Source organism: Plecotus auritus (assembly GCF_963455305.1).
Source record: "Plecotus auritus genome assembly, chromosome: 1".
In the NCBI taxonomy this organism is placed as follows: domain Eukaryota; kingdom Metazoa; phylum Chordata; class Mammalia; order Chiroptera; family Vespertilionidae; genus Plecotus; species Plecotus auritus.
Window position 1 is genome coordinate 48,826,181 of NC_137770.1, and position 27,090 is coordinate 48,853,270.

The window sequence follows — 27,090 nt, forward strand, 5'->3', positions numbered from 1 at the left end:
CTCAACTGCTTTGCTTGGGTCACTGCTGGTTTCACAGAAGACTTTGCAGCTTTGCTGAGAGGACAGCTCTGGAAGGAGCCCCAAGTCTTGGGTTTGGCTCCCATCTGCCACGGCCTTGCTGTGTGACGCTGGTTAGCACCCTGCCCTCTCTGGGCCTTAGTTCTGTGAGTAATGGAACTAGATGCACTCTAAGAGCCTTTCCCAGTATGGATGTTCTCTGACTCTGTGTTCTAAATTATCAAAGGGACACCACCCCCAACCAGGAATTCTTGCTACCACACTCTTGAGAGGGTAGAATAAGGCTGCAGAAGATGAGCTCCCAGAGCCCAGGGCCTGAGGATAGGGGAGAGGGTGAGGGTTCTTAGGGCCTGTAAGGAGAAGCCAGCTGGGGGTTGTCATGGAGACACAGATCCTAATAAACACACACACACACACACACTGTGGATGCCTGCTTAGTCCTTTAGCATTTACAAAACACACACCCACATCCATTACATCCATGACCCTTTCATTCCACAAACACGCAGGGGCCCAGGACCACGGGGGCAAATGGTACATGAGACATCGCTGGCTTCCAGGAGACTCCCTGGGAAGAGAAAGGGGCAGCGGTGTGGTCAGTGCTTGGATTGGGCAGGTTGGGGCACAATCTGGAGTAGGGGCAGCTTGGACAAGGACCTGGGAGAGCGAGAGACAGGGAGACAGACTGAGAGACAGAGAAGTCTGGTGTTTGAAGGGGGTTGGCAGGTAGAGCTGGGGCAGGGTCAGATTCCATTAGAGCCACTCTAAGAGGTAGTTCCTTATCCTGAGGGTACAGAGAGTCGTCGGAGAGGTCATGGTCACACAGAAGAGGCACACTGTCGGATTTGAGTGCAGACCACCACTTGGGGTGGAGGAGAGTGACTTGGAGGAGGCAGGAGGGGCAGGAAGGCCCAGTTAAGAAGCCACAGCAGCTGTCGGGGGGACCGGGGCCGGGGGTGGGGGTGGCCCTGGTGTCATAGACTGGGGACATGCCAGTGGATCATGACCCTACTTTCCCCCTGAGGAAACGAAGGACTTCACAGGTAAGGCAATTGCCCAAGTTCATCAGCTTTTCTCACCCTCCTGAGCTGCCTTTCAGGCCCCCAAATGGTGAGCGCTCCTGAACACTTCATACATGCCAGTTAAAGGGGAAATAACGGAGAACACTGCACAGAGGTTCTTGTGAAGAGTAGATGCATAGAAGACCCTTAGCACAGAGGAAGGGCTCACAAACTGTGAGTGTTATTATCGACTTGAAAAGAGAAAAAAATTCAGTGGCTCCTAGCCCCTCCCCAAGTAGCTGGAACAGCCCAGCTCTGCTCAGTGCTCGAGGACCAAGGCCTGGAGGTGCACAACAGCAGAGGGAGTTGTGCCTCCCAGGAGGGCCAGGCGCACGGGTGGCAGAGTGAGGGAGTGAAAGGAGTCTGGGCTGCCAGGGAAACCAGGACAGTTTTCCATGATAAACTGTGGTCCAAGAGGCTTCACTCTAGAAGGAAACGATGTCCTCTGCCTGGTGGGCACCTCTGAGAACCTGGGAGATGGGGAAGGGATGTCACCTCCTGGTCTGCATGAAGTAGACCCTGTGGCAGGAAGCAGGGAACCTGGTCACATCCCAGCATCCATGATCACCTGGCTTGAGATAAGCACTTCCCCACTTCAGGCCTCAGCTTCCTCGTCTATAAAATGGGAGTGTTAAGCTCTGTCCCTCTTGTTCTCGGATGAAGGGGAATTATCACTTCCATGCAGAGGCATTGTGGTGTGACTGGCTGCTTCCTCTAAGGGTAAGGAGTCTTTGTCAGGAGCCTGGCATTAATGGGCACCGTACTTTAGGGAGCCAGACAGGGTACAGGGCTCAGGTGACCCATTCCTGCCTGCAGCCTGGCCCACCTCGGGGAAATCCCTTTAGTTTAGCTCTCATCAGCTCACTGGCCCACTCAGAAACCAGCCCACCTGCCTCCTGAATACCAACTATTCTCACCTTAGCATTTGTGGGCCCCCAGCCTCCCTTCCAGCCCTGGCCCTGTATTGGTAACAGATGGTAGGCACTAATGATGAACCAGGTACGATGTGATGGGCTTAATTCTTCCAATTCACACCTACTTCTCAGGTGGGAATAATTTTATTCTCTGAACACTGAGGCACCTTAAGAAGTCTCTGAAGTCACTGTAAATGGTAGAGCTGGAATTTGAATGCAGGCATGAGTACCTGAAGTCGCCCCTCTCCTGCCTCATCTACACAATGGATGCCTCCTGGTTTCTGCCACTCCTATGGTATTGCCCCTTTGCTCCTGCCCCCGCTGCCACTCCTAGCCTGTCAACTTGCCTGAAGCACGAGTCTCCCTGGGAGGCCTCCGCTCCCTTTCCTCAGCACTCCCAGGGATCTGGCTCCTTATTCAGTCTTGCCTGGGGATCCTGCTGTTTGAGCCCGAGGTGCTTCCACGGACCCCACCCAAGGGAACACCAGCGAGGCAGGCATCCCGGATGAGCATCTTCAGGGCAGTGTTCAGTGAGGTGCCCTGGCATGTTCAGCTGTCAGCAGTAACCAACCAGCCCACAGGTACTCGTGCGCCTTCGTATGGGGACAGGAGTAACAGGGGTGGGGAGTCTACTGGCAAATCACTTCAAGAAACCAAGTGAAATGATACATTTTTTTGGACACAAGTGTCTATGACCCCCACCTCTTGGCACTCACACTCTTTATAGTCTCTTCCACGTTAGCAAGAATGGTTTGTGTGATCAGCAGAATATGCAGGAGTGATGGATTGTCACTTCCGAGATACAGTTGTAAGAGGTGACAGCTTTGCTCTTGGTCTCTTTCGGGTCATGTGCTCTGGGTGGCCAGATGGAGAGGCTTCCACGGTGAGGCACTGAGGCCTCCAGCCAACAACCCCAGGAATAAGCTTGGAAAGGGGTCCTGCAGCCCCCACTACACCTCAGATTACCACCACCTCATGAAACCCGGAACCAGCATCACCCAGCTAAGCTGTCCCACATTCCTAAAGCAGAGACTGTATGAGATAATAAATGTTAGCTGTTTCAAGCTGCAAAGTTTTAGGATAATTTATTTTGCAGCAATAGAGAAGCCACAGGACTTCTCAGAGCATTTACTATGCTGTGTAACTCACCAAGAAAGATATACTGTACAATGGAACACTCCCCTTCTTATCTGGCCAAGGAGGCTTTCCTTTCTGAATTTTCTTCATCAGAGAAAACTGATGTAATATGGCTCTGGTCCTACAGTGAGATGCAACTTCTAATCCAGATCTGCCTCGTGAGTGAGCCATTACCCTTCCAGAACCTCAACTCTTCCCTGTTATGGAGTAAAAAGAAACCACCTGCCTTTGCATAACTCATGAATGTAGCCCCAGATGTGCAGATGCTGAGCTACTTAGAGGTGGGTGGGAGGGCGGCTTGGGGAGGCCCTACGAGGAGCGTAGTTACCCAGGGTTCTACATGGTGGTGAGTGAGCCTAAGGCCCACCACCTGCTTTTCCCCTCACAGTGAGATGCAGTGTTCTTCCAGCTTGTGCATGCTCAGAGACGGGAGGTGTGGGCCTGAGTCTCCACCATCAGACTGGAAGTTCCTCTAGGCCAGAGAAGGAGCCTCCATCATCCGCCTGGGATGGGGCCCAAATACTCCCCACTTTCCCTCCTCCTCCCCATCCTGTGGACACACCACAGCCATGGGTAAGAAGGAACAACAGAACTCCTGTGGCCTTAAGAGTAAACATGCCCTTCCTCCCTTTTTTAGTTTATTCCTTCTACTCTTTATCTGGTAAAGGGATCGGTCAAACTTCAGGATGTCTGATGGGTCAGAAACCCACTAATACCATGCATGTCCCTCTTTGTTAAAAAGAAGACAGTTTAAAAAAAAAAAAAAACCTATAATGCGAATACTTTATTATCAATGAGTGACTGGTATTAGCATTTTGTCTGGGCATTAATATTTCAAAAACCATACACCAAACCCAGGCTTTTCCACCTAGCTCTGCTGTATCATTTTCTTAAAAAAAAAAAAAGAAGAGGGAGGAGGAAAAGAAAGAAAATATATCTGTATTGAAAGAATTATAAGCCAAAGTGCGTCTTTCTTGTTTTGTCCATATACACACATTGCACAATACATAAATAATTACATTGTAAAAATGACTCCATAATTACAAGTATAATATATATTTCCATATAATATATAAAACTTTATATTAAATCTAGGTAGATGATATTTGGGGGGTTTCGTCCGTGGGGGCTGTGTCTCTGGCACTGGCCCTCCTGGCAGTGGGCAGATGTGGCCGGGCCACTCCGCTGCCGCTATCTGTGGTTGTTGAGCAGGATCTCCAGCCAGCAGGGACAGGAGGTGATAAACTGCCGGGAGTAGCAGGGGCCCCAGCCCTTGGCGAAGCTGATGCGGACGCTGTTGGGATCGTAGGGGCCGTCGGCGGCGTCGGGCTCGGGCCCGTGCTGGAGCAGGCCTGAGCGCTCGAAGTCGAACACCTTGATGGAATAGCCAGGCGGCACCTTGCGCACGACGAGGGCGCGGCCGCCGGGTGCGTCCAGCGTCGGGGAGTTGACGAAGATGGGGTGCTCGCCTCGGTTGTAGGCCCACACTCCGTCAGGCTCCTTGCTGAGCAGGATGCCGAAGCCGATCTTGCTGCGTGTCCGTCGCACCGACTCGCTGCGCTGTTCCAGGTTGAGCTGGCCCAGGCAGAAGCCGCTGCCCTGAGGTAGGTCGTAGAAGATGCTGACGGCCTGGTCGTACACCGCGTAGAGGCGGCCCACACGCGTTCGGTGCTCCCAGTATGCCACGCTGCACCAGTGGCTCGGCTTGGTGGCATCCGGAGACATGCTGGCGTCTGCGGGGCAAGCACAGGGCACAGGATGTTAGTTATTCAGGCTAGGGAAGCGGGTGCAGAGGTGGCACTCCTGCCTGGACGGTGGGGGTTGGGTGGTGTTTCTAGCAGTCAACACAGATGTCAGCACATACTGTGTGCCAGGCTGTCCTCGGAAATTTAACACACAGGAGGGCACCCCCTCAACACACACACACACACACACACACACACACACACACACGCAAAGTAAAAACAGAGGTTATGAATGTACAGAGAAAGGCAAGGCACCTACTGTGTGCTAGGTGTTGTGGAAACACAAACATGAACCACATCCAACTCCTGGCCATAAAATTTCTCAAGCTGGCAAGAGGTGGAAAAACACCCACGCACCCAAAGGAGGGACTGGACCTTGAGCGCCTGCAGTGTGCACATGACTTCACTGAGTCCTCCAAACACTCTACTGAGGAGGCCATCTTCTCCTCCTTTTACAGAAGGATCCAAGACTGCAGGCACCAGCAGCCTGTCCACGGCCATGCAGGTAGTGAGTGGCATGGCCAGGATTTGAACCTAGTCAGTCCAAGCCTCCACCTGAACAGAGCAGGGTTAAGTATTAGGGGGCATAATCACCACTCAAGGGGACTCAGGCAGAGGAGGTAGGGTGGGGGAGTTGGCCCCCAGGGACCCTTCTAGCCCAGAATCGTAACTGCCCGACTGCTCCCAGCCTGGCCCTTGGGCAGTGTGCCCAGTTCCCCCAATGCCCGCTACACCCTGCCACTCGAGTTGGCTCTCTGGCAGAAAGTGCCGGTTTTCACCAGAACTGCAGCCATCTCTGAGAAAGAGAAGGTGAAGGTCTCTAAAATGCTAAAGAAAATCACTCCTCAAGGGCTTCAGAGTTTGCCAGCTCTCACAGTTGTGTGCTGTGTCTCTCTGGGCCTCACGTTTCCCCACAGACAACAAAGGGGTGCCCTGTAGGATGACTGGCATCCTTTCTCCCTCCAGCCTGGGGCATCTGTGTGTGTCTAGGTCCGTGGTCGGCAAACTGCGGCTTGCGAGCCACATGCGGCACTTTGGCCCCTTGAGTGTGGCTCTTCCACAAAATACCACGGCCTGGGCGAGTCTATTTTGAAGAAGTGGCGTTAGAAGAAGTTTAAGTTTAAAAAATGTGGCTCTCAAAAGAAATTTCAGTCGTTGTACTGTTGATATTTGGCTCTGTTGACCACTGAGTTTGCCGACCACTGGTCTAGGTGAATTTAAGTTTTCTGAGACCAGACCACACACACACGCTGGAGTCTGCCTTGAAGCGCAGCCCCATGCTCGCTGCTCTCCTGTGTGGGCAGCTTCTCAGATTCAGAAGCCCTTTAACATCTGCTCTTTCCTTTGAGCTCACAGCTCTGAGGAGCAGGTGGGCACCCACGACTGCCTAGTCAGGTGACATGTTCCCACACGGGCCCTGGCTGGGGCTTTCGCTCAGAGGGAGAATTCTGTTGGAGGCCTGATGAGAACACAGCAAAGGCGCTCTATGGCTCCTATTCTCCAAGAGAAACTGATCAAAGTCCAACTAAACCTGAGAGAAAAAACCTGCTAACAACTTCACTGAGGAGCCTGAGTGAGGTCAGCTCTGACAGTCAGCTCAGCCCTACCCACAAGCCCCAGAGCAGCAGGGTGACAGGCCCCCCAATTACTCCTCCTACGTGCGAGGAAGCCCACCTAGCTACCTAGCAGGAAACTGTCTGCCTGAGGGGCCTCCCATAAGCTGACAGCTCTGCTGTGGCCTTGGGCTGGGCACAGCCCCAAAGGGCATGCCCCTCATTCTATGACTGGCTTCAGGTCCCAGCCATAGGTCCCCAGGCCAGCTCCTGAGGAAGCATCATTTTACCTCACATCCTCCATCCAGGACCCTCATGGTTCCAGCTGATTGTCATGTGGGGAAAGAGGCCCTACTCCCTGCCCTCAATGACCTGCCCTTTAGCCAGTGGACAGACAACTCTATCCCATGGTGAATGACCAAGCTGTGGGCACTAGGTCAGTCCCAGCAGGTGGGCAGCCAGGAACACCCAAGCCTTTGCCCCTCTCCATCCATCCACCCACCCATCCATCTGGCACTGGTTGGGAGTTCCCAAGCACCTCCCAGCCTGGCCATCAAACTCCAGCACTGACATTCTCACCAAGGCAAGAGAGTTATTATAGTGCTCTTGGCAGAGAGAGGTGAAGAAGCAAAGAAGCTATGCCTAGAGAACTCTGGGCAATACGACAGGCAATAGGAACCCCTGAGTGCCTTCCATGAGCTAGGCGCCTTCTGCACAACAGCCCTGGTTCACCTCTGTTATCACCCCATTTCACAGGCACAGAAACTGAGGCCCAGGGAGGTGCCCTAACAGGTCGAGGGCACACACTGTTGAGTTCTGTAGCCAGCATCAGTTCCAGGCCATACTCCAGAAGGGAGTACTTCTCCATACTCTGGGCAGACTCCCCCCTAAATCCCATGCACACTGAACAAGTCCCTCCCTTTCCCTAAGCCTCAGTTTCCCTATCTGTAACCATGACTATTCTCATGGTCTATGTGTCCTAGAGGTGCTTACCCACAAGCCTATGAGTCACTCCACCCTACCCCCCAAACAAAGGTCCTTCACTCCCCAAGGACTCCCTGCAGTGTCACCAAGTGAGGATTACTGCTATCCCCCTTTCACAGATAAGGCTCAGAAAAAGCCACCTCTGCCCCAGGGTGTAGCTGCTCCATTGTACAAGAGAAAGAAGCAGGTTCACAGAGTGTGGGGAGTTAGGGTGAGGATAATAGGACTGGGGTGGGGGTGAGGTACTTCCTCTCTCCCATCTCCCATAAGGCTTTCAATCCAAGGCCAGATGGGACTTTCTGTCCCCTTCTCCACCAGCCAACCCAAATGCCCCCTGATCATCTGCAACCCTCTCCCTCCCCACCCCCCCCCCACCCCCGCCCCAAATCAAGACCTGTGTTCGTGGCTTTACCACAGTGCCCCTCACAGGAATGGTGAAATGTGCTTGGGGACAAACCTCACAGAGCTGCCCTAGGGCCCAACCTGCCCCTGCCCCAGATCTCTGGCTCAGGGACACTGCCTGGGCCAGGTCTCACCTCCTACACTCTGGTTGAGCAGACTAGGTGACATCTCATCAGGCTTGGGCTCCTGGCCAAGTCTTCCAAATTCCAGGAGATGGACTGAGGCCTCAGAAAAGCCCTCTCTGACTCCTCCCTCCTGTGCAATGACAGGCTCAGCCCCTCCCTTGGCCTGAGCAGGTGTCACTGCCCCTGGCTAGGCTGGACTCTCCAATGGGAAGGGGTGGGTCTCAGTTCTCTCTGTGTCTGTCCCAAGGCTGCATGTATCCCTACTGTGCTCTTGAAGCCAAGAAAAGGGAAAGAAATAAAATACATCTCAAATGTCGGCACACTGTCCTCACCCCCATCCCCACCCCCGCTACCCCCATCAGAATCCTGCTCAGCAGGTGGGGCCCATGGCCCGGGCCGAAGGGGATGGTGGGCAAGGACTTAAGTTGCAGGTCTGATCTGAGAACAAGCCAATAGGTGAGCCAGCACCATGTTCTGGGGAAATCCCCATTCCCATCCAGCTCTTGGGGACTCGGGGCTCCAGAGCTTGAAGACCCCTTGACAGCATCTTATCCAGGGAGCCCCAATACTTTGGGCTTTCACAAACTAATACACTGTGTAACAGAGAGGTTGGGAATGTCACAGGGTTACCACTGTTTTATTTTGCCACGACATTAAAAATCCCCAAGACCATCTCTACTATCACTAGCACAAAAGAAAGTGTAATTTGCCCGGCCAGCATGGGGAGGTCATGGTTCGATTCCCGGTCAGGCACATTCCGGGGTTGCGGGCTTGATTCCCAGTGTGGGGTGTGCAGGAGGCAATGGGTCAATGATTCTCTCTCATCATTGGTTTTCTATCCGCCTCTCCCTCTCCCTTCCTCTCTGAAATCAATGAAAAAAATATATATTTTTAAAAAGTGTATCTTAACACTAACAAAATTACAGAAGTATAATTTGATACTAAAAAAAAAATCAGGAATTTTAAAGTTAATACATTTAGATCAGCAATTTTCAACCGATGTGCTACAAGGATTTTTAAAACATGCAATACCCGACTATTTAGTCAGGGGCACTGACCTATTTTCCTTTAGATTGTCAAATAAACAAAATGACAATAGCCAACACAACAATAGCCATCCGGTGTGAATGCCCTGTCTTGAACCATATAGGTCATATAATAGAGTTGCATATTATTGATCACATTGCATAATAAGGTCGCATCTGATTGGTTAATTCTTGGTACTAGAAATCTTTATATACAAGTATAGGCACCTGATTTTTTAAAAAACTCACTTTGGAGCAAAAAGGGAAGGTAATTAATTACTACTATTATTTTTTTTTGTAAGTCAATCAAAATTATACCTATTTTGGGTATATTGGGTATATATGTATATTTTTGGTGTGCCGCAGTATTTTAGTAATTGATTTATGTGCGCCATGAGATGAAAAGGGTTGAAAATCACTGCATTTAGATTATAAGAAATTTTCTTATTTCTTTCATCATGGACCAATAAAAACTTAGTCCTAAAACTAGCCGGTGTGAACCACTGATTGAGTCCAATGTCCTTGTGCCCCAAAGATGGTGCTCCTGGGTGCAGGGTGTCTCACCGAAGGACATATGGTAGGGTGTGGCAGACGGGGACTAGAACTTGAAACCCCAGAATTCTAAGCTAATGCTTGTCACATGATCTAAGGTTTCAGAATTGCGATAGACCGCATTGAGGCAGACCTAAACTAAGGCTCTCACCACTGACTACATGTGTGGCTGTGGACAAGCCTCAGTCTCCCCATTTGGAAATAGGCTTATCCATAATTGAGTGCCTCACTTACACAGTCTATCTTTGGGTTTTCTGGAAACTCCCGGCAGCAGATCAATTGGATGCAGAAAGAAGCAGCTGGCTGTTTATTGGTCCCAGCCTGACTCTTCAGAGACCAGGGATCCCTAGGGGTGTTGGGAGTCATGACCCACCCACAGTCACCACCATGGGAGGTTACAATAGGACCGTGGACAGCAATGCCCTTTGCAAACTGTTAAGGTTTAGCTTCCAGCCTGGGTATTCAGAAGCAAAATAATGAAGCAATGAGTAACTAAATGTCTAGAACAAAGGTGTACTGCTGTGGCACTATTTCACTGCACACACGTACATACATACATGTGTGTATTCATATCTCCTGCAGTGTCTGACAGAAGCTGGCACGCTGTCTTTGAGTGAGAAGGCAGGCGCCCCCAAACTGATGCAAAGCCCCATTCCGCCCACCACACCACACTTCCCATCTGCAGCCTGAGCTGCCACTCGGGGTGCAGGGGGACAGTCCCTTGCAGAAGATCTTTTTCTCCTCATGGCTCCAAGGCTGCGGTCTAGCCATCAGCCTAATTAGGAACCAGCTCCTTAATTGCAAATAAATGCTGGGGAGTCAGACTCGAGTGAACAACATCAAAGATGACCGAGCTCTGACCGAAACTCCTGCTCACTACCCCTGCTCAGGGCCTGGCCTAATTCCCAGCCAGACTCTGGGTCCTGGCTGGGACGGTTCCTGGGGGAGGAGGAGAGGAGAGGCGCAGCCTGGTGCTCATCTGCCAGGAGTCCTGTAGTCAGGTGACCTGCCTCCTGACTGATCAGGAAGGTAACCTCCTTCTCCTGGCCTCAGTCTTCCCACCGAAACAGTCAGCTCTAAATTTCTGTGATTTAGTGAATGTTCACAGCAACTCTACTCATAATCACCCAATCTTGGAAAACTGCCCAGATGTCCAACAGAAGAATGGATGCTACAGACTGAACATTTATGTCCCCTTCAAATTCACATGTTGAAATCCTAACCCCAGTGTGATGGCATTTGAAAAGGTGGGGCCTTTGGGAGGTCATAAGGGTCGTGAATGGGATGAGTGCTCTTTTATAGAAGACATGCAGAGAGCTCTCTAACCCTTCAGAATGTGAGGAGCAACAAGAAGAAGCCATCTATGACCTAGAAATGGGCCCCTACTATACACCAAATCTGCTGGCACCTTGACCTTGGACTTCCTAACCTCCAGAACTGTGAGAAATAAATGTGTTACTTAAGCCACCCAATAAATGTGTTACTTAATACCATATTCAATAAATGGTGTTAGGAAATTTGGACAAAACAAACAAACTAGACAACCTTCTCACACCATATACAGGAATAAACTCAAAATGGATTGAAGACTTAAATGTACCACTCACAACTATAAAATGCCTAGAAGAAAACATAGGCAGTAAAATCGCTGACATTTCTCTTGGCAATATTTTTTTCTGATATTATCTCCTCAGGCAAGGGAAACAAAAGAAAAAATAAGCAAACAGACTACATCAAATTAAGAAGTTTTTGCACAGCAAAGGAAACCATGAACATGAAAAGATAGTCTTCCGAATGGAAGAACATATTTGCCAATGATATATCTGATAATGGGTTAATATCCAAAACTTATAAAGAACTCATACAACTCAAATACAACAAAAAACAAACAAACGAACAGAAAGGACCAATCCAATTAAAAAATAGGCAGAGGACCTGAAGAGACACTACTCCAAAGAGGACATACAGATGGACAATAGATATGACAAGACACTCAATGTCACTAATCATCAGAGCAATGCAAATTAAAAACACAATGAGATATTACCTCACACCTGTCAGAATGGCTATCATCAATAAATCAATAAACAACAAGCATTGGTGAGGATGTGGAGAAAAGGGAACCATTGTGCACTGTTGGTGGGAATGCAGACTGGTGCAGCCACTGTGGAAAACAGTATGGAGTTTCCTCAAAAAATTAAATATGGAGCTGCCATATGACCCAGCGTTTCCACTTCTGGATATAGATCTGAAGAAACCCGAAACACCAAATCAGTAGACTATATGCACCCTTATATTCACTGCAGCATTATTTACAACTAGAAGGCTGGTGCATGAAAATTCATGCACTAGAGGGGGGTGTCCCTCAGCCCGGCCTGCCCCCTCTCACAGTCCGGGAGCCCTCAGGGGTGGGAGGTGACCCGGCGATCAGGGGAAGGCGACGCCCCATCACACCTCTGCTGCTGCCACTGCCAGCAGCGCAAGCCTTGGCCTGTCCTGGTTACCTGAGCCTCAGGCAGCCCTGGGCGGCTGGGCAGCTGCCATATGAGGATGCTTGCCTATGCCTTGGGCATCAGCTGGGCAGCTGCCATCCAAGGCTTGCCTGCGCCTTGGGCCGGCCCTGGGTGGCTGGGGAGCTGAGGGGACTGGGGGACTCGGGAGGCAGGCGCGCAGCAGGGCTGAGGGGACTGGGCGCCACCGTCTTTGAGGGTGTGGCAGTCAATTAGCATATTCCCTCCTTATTGGCTGTGGGTGCTGCCATCTTTAAGGGCGGGGCAGTCAATTAGCATATTCCCTCTTTATTAGATAGGGTAGCTAAGATATGTAAACAACCCAATCAACAGACAAGTGGATAAAAAAGTTGTGGTACATATATACAATGCAGCATTGGTCATAAAGAATGAAATTTGCAGTGCCATTTGGTTGAGTGCTGTCCTGTACACAGAAGGAAAGGATGCTGGTCGAGTCCTGGACAGGGCACATACCTAAATTTCAGGTTCAATCCCTGATTGGGGCAGGTACAGAAGGCAAACAATTGTTTCTCTCTCACATCTATGTTTCTCTCTCTCCCTCCCTTCCTCTCTATAAGCATGTCTTTGAGTGAGGATTAAAAAACATAAATAAATCTTACCATCTGTGACAGCATGAATGGACCTAGAGGGTATTATGCTAAGTGAAATGAGACAGAGAATGACAAATGCCATATGATTTCACTTATACGTGGAATCTAAAGAACAAAATAACAAATACAATAGAAACAGACTCACAGATACAGAGATCAGACTGATGACTCTCAGAGGGGAGTGGGGTTGGGGGGCTGGGTAAAAAGGTAAATGGATTAAGAAGTACAAATTGGTATTTACAAAATAGTCATGGGGATGGAAAGTACAGCATAGAGAATGTAGTCAATAATCTATATATATAAAAGCCTAAGCGACCATTACAATCGAACGACTGGAACGACCGGTTGACCAGTCGCTATGACGTGCACTGACCACTGGTAATCAGTGCACTCCCACGGGGGGGCACTGCTCAGCCAGAAGCCAGGCTCACGGCTGGCAAGCACAGCTGTGGCGGCAAGGAGCCTTTCCCGACTCCACAGCAGTGCTACTGAGAGGTGGTAGCAGGCCGGGATGAGTGCGAGCAGTGTGGCGCCTGGCCCCGGCTCAGGCTCCTCCCTGGCCGCCTGCAGCTTGACACACTGCTACATCCCTTGGGGGATGTCGGACTGCCAATTTGGGGATCAGGCCTAAACTGGCAGTTGGACATTCCCTGAGGGGTCCTGGATTGCAAGAGGGTGCAGGCCAGGCTGAAGGACCTCTGCCCCCCCCCCCACTGCTACATGCACGAATCTGTGCACCGGGCCTCTAGTATTGTAATAACTATGTATGGTGCCAGGTGAGTACTTGAATCATCAGGGGACCACTTTGTAAAGTATACGATTGTCTAACCACTATTCTGTACACCTGAAACCAATACAAAATAATATTGAATATAAACTGAAATTGCAAAAGAAAAGTTAAAAAGAAAACGAAACAGTGAAATAAAATAAAACCCCCCACAAAGAACAAGGTACATCCATACAATAGGATGTGACTAACCTATAAAAAGGAACAAACTACTGAAACATATAACAATGCATATCAGAAGCCTAGGTTGCAAACAGCCCACAGAAGTGCTATTTGTTTCCATGTATATGAAATTCTCAAATAGACAAAACTAATCTATCGTGATAGAAATCAGTACAGAGATTACCTCTGTGGAGTAGGGATGATTGGGAAGGAGCATGAGTGGGTGGGGTGATGGAAATGTTTGATATCCTGATTGGTACAATGGGAACTCAGGTATACACACTGTAAAAAATCATGACCTATACACCTAAGAGCTGTGGATTTCATTTAGGTATGAGGCCATGAAAGAATTAAAATTAAAAAAGTAAAATTGTTCTGCCCAGGCCAGCTCCAGTCATGGAGTAGCTCAGCCCGGCTCTGCGGTCGCCCCGGGGACAGCCCTGTTTCCAGGCCGGGCAGGGGTGGCTCAGCTTCCTGGTGGTGCCCACATTCCTGCCACCAGAGGGAGGTGGATGGCTGTGGTGGGCTGGAGGAGACAGGCTCACAATAGGCCCGCTCCCCTAAACTGGAGCCAGCCCCTCCAATGGTTGGCATTCCTTCCTCTTGGCCGCTCTGCCCAGGGAGGGTGCTTTGAGCCCAACATGTAATTTTGTGGGGGTGCTGAGGCACCAAGGGGGCTAAGTGCAGTCTGGGGGAGGCGGGGAGAGCTGAAATCCCAAGAAAAGCCTTTAGCTTCTTCGAATCAGCAGTTTTCTGTCAAAACAAAGGGCAGGAACGTTCCTGTGTGCTCCCCCGTGGGCTGCACGCTCCAAAAGCTTCAGCACACGCGATGCAGCTTGTTTTCCTCTTGATTCCCCCCTTTCCATTTGGCCAGACCGCCGTGGCCTCCGCCATCCTGTGAAGGGAACCTAAGACGAGCCGAGATTGTGTCTGATCCCTTAGACTCCAAGGGAGCGAGACATAAAGGCTCAGAGTATTTGCAGGAGGCCAGCCAGAGTCCTCTTGGTCTCCAGGGTCCTGGCCGTCCACCTCACCCCATGCTCCTCTATGTTCACAGCCTTTGCCGCTGCCTCATACCCGACTTGGGCCACAGTAGCCTCCCTGCCCCTCCCAGGTCTGGATGGAAAGGGTAGGCCCAGCCACACCTCAATGAGCAGGAAGCAAGGGCAGAACAGACCCAGACCCCACTGAGAGCTGAGAAGGAAGATTCAGAGACAGAAGCTCAAAGAGGTTAGTGACTTGCCCTGGATCATCCAGCAAGTTGGTGGCAGAGCCTGAGAGAAACCCAGGGCTGGCTTTTCCAATCCCCTTTTCACAAGCCAGGCTGGGCCCTCCAGTCCCCCTGGAAAACGCCTTTCTTCTGTCCCCCGTCATGCCTGTGGCTTCAAGTTCCAGTCCAACCGGCAGCTTTTTCATCCATGGCTCCTAGGCCTGGGAATAATTACATGGCCCTGCATCTGGTTAACCTAACACCCCTTTAAAAGCCTTGTTTGCCCATTAGATAAGTAGTTTTTGTTATCAAACTTAAGGGGGGAAAAAAGGAATTTCCACTTAACCTTCTTTTGTCATTTTAAGCTGCAGAAATGGCTTCAGGTTTTGCAGTGAGTCCAAAGATGCAGCATTAATTAAAGGCTTTTTTTCTTTGTTAAGGGAGGGCCCTTTATTCACTGGGCTCCGGCAGTAAAAGCAGAGAAAGAATGTACACAGGCCCCATTAATGGTCAACAGCCTTAGACCAAGCCTCTCTGCTGAACTCTTTCCAAAAGCAGGGCCCAGCTGACAGGAGTTTCCTCTTATTTGCTCCCGCCCCCCCCCCCCCACCCCAACCCCCCACCTCAGAGCCAGCACCTTTGGCTCCTAGAGGAAGCCAGGCTTCCAAGAGGAAGTTCCTAATCGGTCATTACATCACGGGCGGTCTGGCCACCACTGCCGCCTACACAGGGTCCACCTTGGGGGCTCTTCCAGCCGCTGGTCACCTGAGGCCAAGGATTTTGCTTACCAGACAGTCAACCAGCCACAAATTTGCTGGTGGCGGGGTTTACCCCCAAGACAGAGAGTAAACAGAAATGCAAAAGTAGAATGTCAGTGAGCAGAGGAGAGGAGGAAGGCCAAAAATGGTGCAGTCCATGTGGCCAGAATTCACTGCAAATGCAAAAACTGAGGCCCAAAGAGCTAAAATGATTTCCCAAGGTCACAGCAGAAATTAGCCATGGCTAGGACCATCGGTTATCTCCTGCACAGGGCTGGATTAATGTGGGCCCAGGAGCCAAACTGCCTGCATATAAAGCTCAGCTCTGCCACTCACCAGCTGTGAAATCTTGGGCAAGTGACTTCACCCCTGGGGCCTCAGTGTCCTAATCTGTAAAATGGGGATGCAATCAGTGCTTACTTCAAGTATGTCTAATAATGCCTGGTTCAAAAAAAAGCACTCCATAAGTAACAGCTACTATTATTTTTACTAATATTATCACCACTGTACACCTACCTCTATATATTATTTGTGTAAATTATTTACTAGATTGATTCAGCTTTTATAGTTTCATAAGGGTATTCATATTAGGTAATAATACCTGCAAAGATAACATGTACCAATGGAGTTGAGAACCAAGGGGAAATTATAACAGTAGTAGTAGTGGTGGTGATAATAAAACCAACCAGCTAATAATAATAATAATAGTAATAATAATAATAAGTCAGCTGACATTTAATAAACCTTTACCAAACACCAGGCAGAGTATGAAGCACTTTAAATGTACCATCACGACACACTACTCATCTTCTCAGTCATTTCCCATTTTAAAATGAAGGAGCTGAGGCCTGAAAGTCACGTTCCACATCCACAGTCCTCAGCTAGGAAGTTGCGAAGCTGGGATTTGAACTCATGTTTATCTGGGCTTAGAGACAGGGACCTTCGCATTACTCCCCTGGGTGCAACCTGTGGTCTGCAAAACCCCAAAGGACCGCAGGGTCAGAGCACAGGGACAGTGCTATAATAACACAGCTATGTCCACTCCACGCCGGCACATGGAGGCTCCATAAAGACTGGACAATAAAAGGGGTCCTTGGGTGTGGCCACTACCCACACTCACTACCCATGCTCGATGGCCCCTACACAGCCCTGCAAACACATACACTTCTTTGGTTTTTCAGTTTCACCTATACACTCCACGCTCCCATCACCCCTCCAAAACACAAGCAGTATCCAAACAAATCCTGTGCTACAATAACGAATGAAGATCTTGGCAGCTAATCCTGGCTGAGTCACTGGAGGGTGGGAGGTTGCTGGGTGCTCTGTGCTCTTCATCAGTTCTCCCTTCCGAACTCCCCAAGCCCATTCTGACAGACCCCAAGGCAGAGGCCAGCAGCTGTGCAGCATGGGAATCCAACTGGCTGGCCTGACTCTGAGCCCACTGTGTCCCCTTTGTGGTGCCTAGTCGGCTCCCTCTGCTATTTTGGGGCGTCCTCAGAGTCCCTGGCCCAGAGGGGCTTAGGAGGGATACAGACAGAAGGACAGTCAGTGGCTACCCAGATGGGCTGTAACTGGCCTTCTGTAGAGAGAGCCTGCAAGCCCTGCTAGAAGGCCTTGTCCTCAGCCTTGGCGCCCTGACCCCAGCCTGCTCGGCCCCATATCTCCAGTGGAACAAAGTGGCAGCCTGGGCCAAGGTGGTAAGGTTCCCACTCTTTTATCTTGTGCCGTATTCAAACAAATCCTGAAAAGATGAACTCATCTTGCAACCTGACACAAAACAAGCATTAGCCCAGGCCCTAATAGGCAGACCTGGCGGAGGAAAAAACCTGGGGCCCCGCTTCCATCAGCATCCATCTCACTCTGGAGCCCTGGCAGGATTGTTCCAGCTTCCCTGGGCCCAGGGACCAGTGGATTTTCTGCGTAGGCCTTGGTGTGTCCTTCTTTTCATTACATACATCTTTCAGAAAGGGTGCAAGAGATAGAAACATCAATGATGAGAGAGAATCACTGATTGGCTGTCTCCTGCACACCCCCTACTGGGGATCGAGCCTACTACCTGGGCATGTGCCCTGACTGGGAATGGAACCATGACCTCCTGGTTTATAGGTCGATGCTCAACCACTGAGCCACATCGGCAGAGCTCAGTGCATCCTTCTTAACACCGCAGGCAGCTACGGCTTCTGAGAGCCACATTGAGGCTGCCAAAGGACTGACCTCCCCCATCACAGCTGATGGATCAGACTCCACACCAGAAGCACTGGCAGGCAGGTGGGAGAATTCTCCTTCCTGTGCGCTGGGAGGGAAGGATGGTGACAAGTGTCTGAGGGAAGAGAAAGTGATAAACAGCTTATAAAATCAGCCCACATTTTTAGAACCAGTTTCAGCAACAAAAGGCTTCACTGAACTTTGCTCCCATTCCGAGTCCTCTTCTGTTTTATCAGAAAGTCAGACTCAGTGTGTTTGTTTGTTTTCCTACCCAGAGACCCTCTGGCCCCAGGGGTTGGGAAAGCCTGGCTTTTCATATTGGGCTGGGAAAGAGAAGTTGATAAAGCTGAGGAGCTTGGTCCCCAGGAAAGAAGCTGCATCGGCAATCTGTGAGAAGGGAAGGGGCTCCAGATCTTCCCTGCCTGGGGGTCTGCACTGCTGATGGCTGAATTCCTGAATTCACTCACAAACCAGGCCCCTGGCTGGTCTTCTGGGTGCTTAGCTGAGTCTGGGTTTTCATCTTAGGCTTTAAGTGCCAAAGTTCACTGATTCAATCCAACTTTGACTTCCCTGCTGACTCCAAGACCACAGAGAACACAACTGGCCCTTTGGGAGTTCAGATGGGGACAGCCCAGGCACGAGGGTCAGGGATGGATCAGGTCGGTGGCAGATAGCAGCGTTGTGCTTCAAGGAACATTCCTGCCCTGCAGGTTCCCAGAGTTAGGACAATTTGGGGCACTTCAATTTTTCTTTTATTTCCCCAATACAATTTGAGTTTCATTAGCAAACCTCCTGCCTCAGACTTCTACTTGGACCCAATATAGAGCCATAAAAGCAAAGTACCTCAAAATTGCCCTCCATCAGCCTGTCTCAATTCTAAGCGACAGGAACCCACCACAGTAGTACACAAACATCCCAGTGGATGACGGGGTGAGGCCCCCACAAATCCCTGGCCTCGTCATCTCCTGTTATCAGGGTCCCTTAGCTCTCTGTGCCTTTAACACCCCACTCTGCGTGTACTTTGTCCATCCCACTGTCTCTGGATCTGTAAGGCTCCCCAAGACCAAAGGCAGCAGAGAGGTGAACTGGTGCAAATCTTCACAGCTCTGTTACTACGGGCAGGCGACTGCATCTCTGAGTGCGGGCAGAAGGGCAGGGGGGGGAGGGGGGAGTGCAACAGGGCTCTTTGTTTAAAAATCATCCAGAATTTCAATGGTGAAAGCGGAGCATTAAATTGAGGGGAGGCCCCTCTGAGCACCGGCCTGAGCGAGCATGTGCTGCCTACCTGGGAAGCAGGCCCTGCTCAGCACTGGTTTCCTCGCACTTCATACTTCACTCAGCGGGATGGCAGAGGTTAGTAAAGGGCCCAAAACAGTAACCAGCACTCAAGGAATATGAGCTTCCTCCCCTGTTCCCCAGTGTTTTCAGAGCTTACTCAACCGACAAGACCCCGATGTCACCTCCTTTGAAGAGCCTTCCCCAGTCCCTGGGTCTGAATCTCCTCTGTGATATTCTCACTGATGCTGTCATCGGGAGGGTGTGTCTCCACCCCACCCACCTGGGAGCAGGCCGGCCTAAGATTAGGCTGCTTTCACCTCTGCCCCTCCTCCCCTGGGACAGGTCGCTGTGCCGCCTGACAAGGGTGCTCTAACAATGGGAAGTCATCAGGTTTTCCCTGTGTTTGAAAAAGGCCCAGCAGCAGTACTGTTCCCATTCCACAGATGACACCACTGATGCTCAGAGGCCAGGACACTGAGGCAGCGAGGGAGAAGCAAAAGTCCCTACTTTGCTGGTCCTCATGATGCAGGCTGGCCTATGGAATACAAGATGAGCTCACTATATGCAAGGTTTGTTTCAGCGGCTCAAAAAAAAAAAAAAAAAAAAACACCACCTAAAGCCTACAGTCATCTCCTCTGGCAATGGAGGTGGATTTCATTTCTCTGTTTTGCTATGTCTACGAGGGTGAAGGGAACAGGGAGCATGTCTCTGAATGGAAAAGCCAAAGAAGAGTGTGGGGGGCTGGCTTTCTTGTTTGCAAAGCTCTCAAAAATACGCCTCATCTAACACTAGCCTGTTGTTACTTACCAACAAGACAGTATCCTGTGACCTTTGAAGTCAAAATACACCTGCTTTATTTACATTAAAGATGCACTTTGGGATAAACAACCCCAATTAAAGTCCCAGAGGTAAAGAAATTCAATTTTAAAATAAACCTTGCATTAAATCATTTCCTTTAAAATATCCTTTTATAACACAAAAGTACATATTCCACGCCAGTGAATGCAGACTTCTCCACGTGGGACTTTCTGAAAGTAAGGGTTGCTTAGATCATTCTTGTGTATTTCTGGAACACACGGGAGTACTTTATAATAACCAGAAAGCTAATATTGACTGGAGAGATCATTAAGCCACAATTAAATACTAATATTTGCTGTAAAGAATGCAGTGACATAAAATTTAAATGTTCCATGCAAAAGTGTTGCAAAATGACCCACGGGCTTGGCAGAAGCTCACCCCTGTGACCCTCGGTGACCCCGTCTCCTGTTTGTGGCTGTGCTACTGTGCACAGTTGAAGCAGCTAAAGCTGCTCGGGCCATCCTCGCCCAAGTTCCAAGATGCCTGAAAAGGGATAGCCTGTTTGATCTGGGAGGGAGGTGCAGAGGAGAAAGGGAGCCCGCCAGTCCATCAAGTCCCTCAGGCTAGTAGAGAGATGCAGACCTGAGCTCCATGCCTCAACCCCAAGTCCAGTTAATGCCTTTCCTGACAGGGTTGAAAAGTCTCGGGTCTACTTACAAAGCAGCATACACCTGGTGTGCATGGGCCAGCAAACATTAGCAGAGATTTGCTAAGTAATGATCCTGTTTATAAAGTTGTTGGAGGTACCCTTTCCAGTTATCCTATGGGAATCCAGCTGCTATTGAGCATCATCCATACATTTAACCCCGAGGACAATCCTAAAAGGCAGATATAATCTTACAAAGGAGGACATGAAGGTGCAGGGAGATTAAGCCCCTTGTCCAAGAACACACAGCCAATTAGGAGGAATGTGAACCCAGAGCAGCCAGGCTCCACAGCCACTCTTCCTTCCATTCCTCCTTGCAAAGTGTGTCCGGGTAGGCACTAAACTTCCAGCCTATACCTAGTCACAGCAGGCAGTCAGTACAGCCCCTCTCCCACGGGTGTGACTCGCACCTCCTCCACAGAGGCTGGCGCCTGCCATGCTGCCCCCCACCCTTTCCTCCTCCCTTCCCAGCAGGCACAAATGGCCCTACAGGCCCCCGGTCTGCATTCCTGGAGCACAGGCCCAAGTTGGGGCCACTAAGGAGGATCCCAAGTAATTCAGCCCATAAATCATGGCCATTGTGAATTTCCCTTTTAGCCACAGGCAAAGTCAAACTTTCCCTTCCCCCACTGTAGTTAACCACTCTTTGTTCACTGTATCTCTCCCAGCTCCGCCTGGCTGGGGGCCAGCTCTCAATTATTAATTAATCTGGGAGGCACAGGTTGCATTCCTGGCCACCTAACCACTTCCTCCTCAGTGGGGAACTCACAGGCCAGGCCCTTTCAGTTACATCAAACATCTCACAACATCCCAGCCCTATCTTGTGGCCATAGCTGCAATAAAGGACACTTAAAACCAGTTTAAAGTAACAGCAGAAAATCCAAATACTCAGAAGCCTCCTTTCCCAAATCCATCCCACAGGGCCAATCCAACATGTGTGCCATTATCATCATAAAACCACAACATGCCTGTTTCTGGAAGTCAGTGAAATGGGGATCCATTCCCCTGACCTGCGCGAGTGTGTGTGTGTGTGTGTGTGTGTGTGTGTGTGTGTGTGTATAGGAAGGGGGTACCTGGTACACCCTCCCCCCTGATACTTCTCACTAGCCACAAAGGGAGACACCAAGATTTAAAACAAAGCTAAGAGGCAAATCCAGAGGCCAGGCGGGGGAGCTCCTGTCTCTAACTTCATGGCTCACTATCCTCACTGGGTGAAGAAAACGACAGGCAGCTGGTGAGCAGAGGGCAAAAGCGAGGCTACGGTTGAGTTCAGGGTTATTAAAGTTGTTGAGGTGTCTTCAGGGGTAGTAAGGAAAAGGATGGACGTGTGAGCCCCTCTATGTCTGGGTCAAGTCTCTGGGAGGCCTTTGCATGGACAAACACCCACAAGAAATATGGGATCAACAGAACTAGGTGACCTGCCATGACGTGAAAGATAGCGCCGTCCCCCCGCCCAACCCCGCCATCTCACTATCCTGGGACCACACTCATGAAATCAGAGCACAATTTTCCTAACATCAGTGCTGAACCCTTGGCTAATATGGGGTAATAAGTAGGATCTTTAATTCCTAATTAGAAGTAATGCTAAAAGGTTGATGTCAGTGCTAGCTGGATGAATGTCAAAGGTAAGATATAACCCAGTGTAGGACAAAAATGATAGAAGGAATTTATCAGATCATAAAAAAGGATAAATGTTTGTTACTGGAAATTGCCATCAAGTATCCCCCACCAGATCCATACACACCCTACCCTATGTAAACCTCACCTGGAGTGTCCACTGAGCCAGTCAAGCCCAGGGACTCAAACTCTTAGGGTAACAGTCCAGGAAAGACCTTACAAATTTCATGCTTTATCTACCCTGCAACAGGTCTACTTTTGATCTGGTAAGACAAATAACTTGTCCCCCAAGTCTTCATATAACACTGACACTCTTGTTTTTATCTTTTAAATATATTTTTTATTCATGTCAGAGAGGCAGGGAGAGGGAGAGACAGAAACATCAATGATGTTTCCTGCACGCCCCTTACTAGGGTCGAGCCCGCAACCTGGCATATGTACCCTGACTGGGAATTGAACCGTTCATAGGTTGACGCTCAACCACTGAGCCACAGGGGCCGGGAAGCACTGAGGCTTTTGGATAAAGCACTCATACTGCCAAGATAAATTATTGTACACATATAATAAAGTACCATTAATTAGGACTCATAAATCCAGACTGTAATAATTCCGAAAGCAGCTGGGTTCAAGTTAAAAAAAGTTTTGATAAACAAATGCAAAATATAAACAAGGTTCAGGAGAACTGTTTATCCTACTAGCACTGTATAAACAATGGGCAAACCAATTACAAATTGCTCTTATCTGTTCACTACAGCAGATCTCCGAATGACCTCTAACAGTTAGCATCATAGTTTACAGTATTTGAAAATCCCAAAACGTGGTTTATGAGACAGTATTCTTCCCAATCATCCACCCAATTCCCCTGAATTGGTGAGGAGTCACCGAGTTGTCAGGGTCCCTTTCAGTGTATCTGGAAAGGAAGCCGCCTGGATGGCTGAACCTCCAGTGTCCCCGGGACCTCCAGGCCCTGCGGTGGCTGACCAGGAAAGACTGGTAGCCCTTGGCTGCTCCAGCACACCAACATGCCACCAAGTTATCTCTATACCCACCTTAAAGAAGCAGCGTTTCCTAGGGCATTTGACCAGGGCACCCAGCCAACTGGGGCATCTCCAAGAGAGAGGCCCCTCAGGCGTCAACTGCAGTAGATGAACTAGGGACGTTTATGGCCTCCTTGGTGATGTACAAATTCGCCAGGCCCCATGTTTTCTCCCATGGAGAAAGCGACACTTACAAATCCAGGGGGTCAATAATGCTTTTGGAGGAGCAGGCAAGGTGAGAGGCCCACAGACAAGCTTGGGGAGTGTGGGGTGGCAGGAAGAGGCCCCAGGCAAGTGGGGAAGCCAACCATCAAGCTGAGAGGGTGTGTTGGTCCTGGCCTGCGAGGGACAGACTGCAAGGCCACAGAGGTGGGCAGTGGGCCAAGCTGGAAATACCGAGGGTTGCTCCAGCTCGAAGAGAAGGCCCTGCCAAGTTGGGGAGGCGGTACTGATGGGGGAATGGCAGGTTCCGGCTGGGCAGGTCCCCAAGGCCACCGAGGCAGGAGCAACCGCCTGAGTCTTGGGGCACGTGGGGGCTGGAGCCATGCCAGGGAGACCCAGAGCCGCCAGTCTCCCCGGGGTGCCTCTGTCCTGGCTCTACCCCGAAGCCTGCCAGCACAAGGACCCCTGAGAAAGGCAGAGCCTCTCCAAGTGGCACTGACCTTGGGCAGGGAGTCAGAAGATTATTCACCCTCCACCTTCTAATTCGTGGGCATTTCAGACATCTTCTGTATTACTAAGATCCACTGGGTGACTGAAGCAGCCTCCGAAGTGCTCCCCAGGCTTGTGTCCCTGGGGGAAGACTCTTCTTGTGAGGCAGGGAAGCCAGGTGTCCTAGCAGATCCTCTTCCTCCCTCCCCTACCAACTCCTTTAGGCTTCAAAAACTGCTATCAGGTAAGACCAACAAAAGCACTGAGGCCAGGCTGGCATGGCTCAGTGGTTGAGCATCGACCCATTAACCTGGAGGTCAGGGCACATGCCCAGGTTGCAGGCTCAATCCCCAGTAGGGGGCAGCTGATCAATGACACTCTCTCATCGTTGATGTTTCTATCTCTCCCTCTCCCTTTCTCTCTGAAATCAATAATAAATAAATAAATAAATAAATACACACACACATGTGTGTGTGTGTGTGTGTGTGAGTGTGTGTGTGTGTGTGTGTGTGTGTGTGTATATATATATATATTTAAAACACTGAGGCTGGGGCTTGTCACATCATGCATCCTGCCACCAGATGGATGTTCTGCCACATACACCACGGGTTTTGTAGTTGACCCACAGTTTGATCAAAAGGATCTTTTCTGTTCATATGGAATCTGAGCATCCACTTGGTTCAACCCTCTCCCTCCTCATGGCTTTTACTATAAAACGGGCACACCGACTCACTCATTTATAAAGACCCACCAAGAACCACAGCTTAGCAGGTCATTCACATCAGAATCTGACCATCTCTACCTTTCCGATGCGCCCCCTCCTGACTGCTCTGACCCAGCCACAAGAACTGCTCTGCCCAGGCCTTGAACACATGGAGCTCCACCCTGAAATGCTGGGAGCAAATTCCCTGAGGGGAAAGAGTGGGTAGGATGTTTTCAAGAACCACTCATTGTGGGTTTGGGGTCCAGCCAACAGAAGTGCCACTGAGATGCAAGAAGAACATTTGTTTAGGAGGCACCTCTCTCATGCTCACTAAATGCCTACTGTGTGCTAAGCACCTCCAAAACCAGGGGATGGAAGATGGAGGGAGAATAATCTTCTGGCCCAGAGGCTGGCCCTGACTCCTTGCTCCAAGTCAGTGACACTTGGAGGGGCTCTGACTTCCTCAGGGGTCCTTAGGCTGACGGGCTTCAGGGTAGCGCCAGGACAGAGGCACCCCGGGAAGACTGGCGGCTCTGGGTCTCCCTGGCATGGCTCCAGCCCCCACGTGCCCATAGGCTTCCTGGAGGAATTTAATCCTGTGGTGAGGGAAGTGCTGGAGGCTGAAGTCAACAGAAACGAACAGAGATGTCAAAGGAAATCAAAGAGAGTCTTATTTTTTTAACCATCATTCCTTCTGGTCAGTTCCAAATTATTTGGTGGGCTATACACATATATTTTCTCCCCCAAACAAAAATCGCCCTCCCTGAGATTTCCAGTCTGAGGGGACTAAAAGAAACAGCATAAATATTCTTTGTAGGGGGCCTATAGGAAATGGGCACTAGCCTGGGCCTGTAGCTAACTGCAAGCCTGTGGAAAGCCCCATTCCCTGTGAGTTCTGAGGGTCATTTCCCTACTCCCATTCAAAAGACTCTGTCACCTGGGGAATCCACCCACCACCCCAGTAGGTCATGTGAATATCTTAGAGTTGAGGGTGAGAGAGGCATGCCACTCTTGGATTGGTAGAAACTGAAAATTATAGGGTGTTGTGGAACATACTCAACAGCAACATCATGTTTATTTCCTAAAGAAACTTAGGGGAATCTAAAAGATTCTTGGGGAATTGCTAAATGTCAGAGCTAAAGATCATTCAGCCCAACCTCCTCCCTTTACAGAAAGGGAAACTAAGGCTCAGGGAGCAGAAATCACTTGCCAGAGCCCAGGGCCAGGCCACACAACTAGGGCTCCCATCTCTTGAGGAATGACTTGGTCCTTGATACCACTGGGCTCAAGGAACAAATAATGCTGATGAGTCTGACCAACATGAATTATTTTTGCAAAAGAGCCTGTTTGTTGGTTCTTGTGGGTAGCAGGGAGAGAGTCCTTCTTCCATCGCGTCGGAACAACTCCCCGCCTCTGCCTGAGAAGTGACCCGCCCCAGCTGGCCAGCACCACCACAGACTCTCAGGCAAAGGATGTGCGTTGCAAAAATGGGGCAAAGTTTCCTATTTTGAAGATAACATTGTAAGACACAGGAAGTCTGCAAGCAGAGCCTGCATTTCCAGAAGGTCTCTGCACACCCATTCGCAACCACGTCCATTGTACAGGGTTTCTAGAGACCCGAGGCTGGGGGTGGGGAGGGAGAGGCGGGGACAATGCTGGGAAGGAGCAGCCCAGGTGAGAGTCCAGAGAGGACTTTCCAGTTCCCCAGACTCACTGGGCCTCCCCCAGGCTGGGCTTCTTTAACAGAAAGAGAAAAGGGTTAAAAGAGCCAGTGATTCCCATTCCCCTACTTTCGGCCCTTGAGTCCAGATTCCCAGGCCCCACCCCTGGAGATTCTGATTCATGGTCCTGGGTGGAGCCCAGGAATCTCTGTTTTTAACAAGATTTAAGAGGCCCCTTTTCTGGCTCTGATATGTCACCATCCCACAAGTGAAGGGTTCAACAGCCTGGCATGTTAGCGAGAGAGTTGGCTTCCTCGAGGGAGGAATGACAGGGGCAGGAAGGAGACCAAACCAAATCGACTTCCTAGAATGAGACGGACGTGGCGGTCCCAGCGCCAGGCCAGGAGACCAGCAGGGAAAGCGACACTCTGGAGCCACCACGGATGGCCCTGCCTCAGTGTGTCTGGGTGTGTTTGAGGACAGGCCTTTTGGACAGTGTGCACCTCTCCATGAGATTTGGAATCAAGGACCTCAGTTCAAATCCCAACTTTGCCACTTTCTAGCTGTGTGTCTCGGAAGAATAGCCTTAGCCACTCTGGGCCTCAGGTTCTCTGTCTGTGGAATGGGATTAAAAGCACCCATAACAAAGAATCGTTGGGCGGGGACTACCCTGCTAATAATAGCTGACATGTCCTGCAAGCTCGCCATTTACTAGGTACATCTAGTTCCCGCAACAACTCTAGGAGGTAGATGTTATTTAATTACTTTTTTTTTACACCCCAGTGACCAGATACTACATAACTTAATAAGTGATCATCCCAACGATTGTCCCATTTTACAGATGAGGAAGAAAACTGAAGCCTCCTGACCAATCCAAGGT

General features: G+C 50.0%; 1 protein-coding gene across 1 annotated transcript in view; it reads right to left on the minus strand.

The window, feature by feature from the left end:
* Positions 1–3,900: 3,900 nt before the first annotated feature.
* The window catches only part of SMAD6 (SMAD family member 6), an 88,687-nt gene continuing 65,497 nt past the window's right edge, over positions 3,901–27,090 (minus strand). The window contains exon 4 of the mRNA XM_080678419.1: positions 3,901–4,863. Within this exon, the coding sequence (XP_080534545.1) occupies positions 4,322–4,863 (542 nt within the window). The 3' untranslated portion in view covers positions 3,901–4,321. The remainder of the gene's footprint in view (positions 4,864–27,090) is intronic.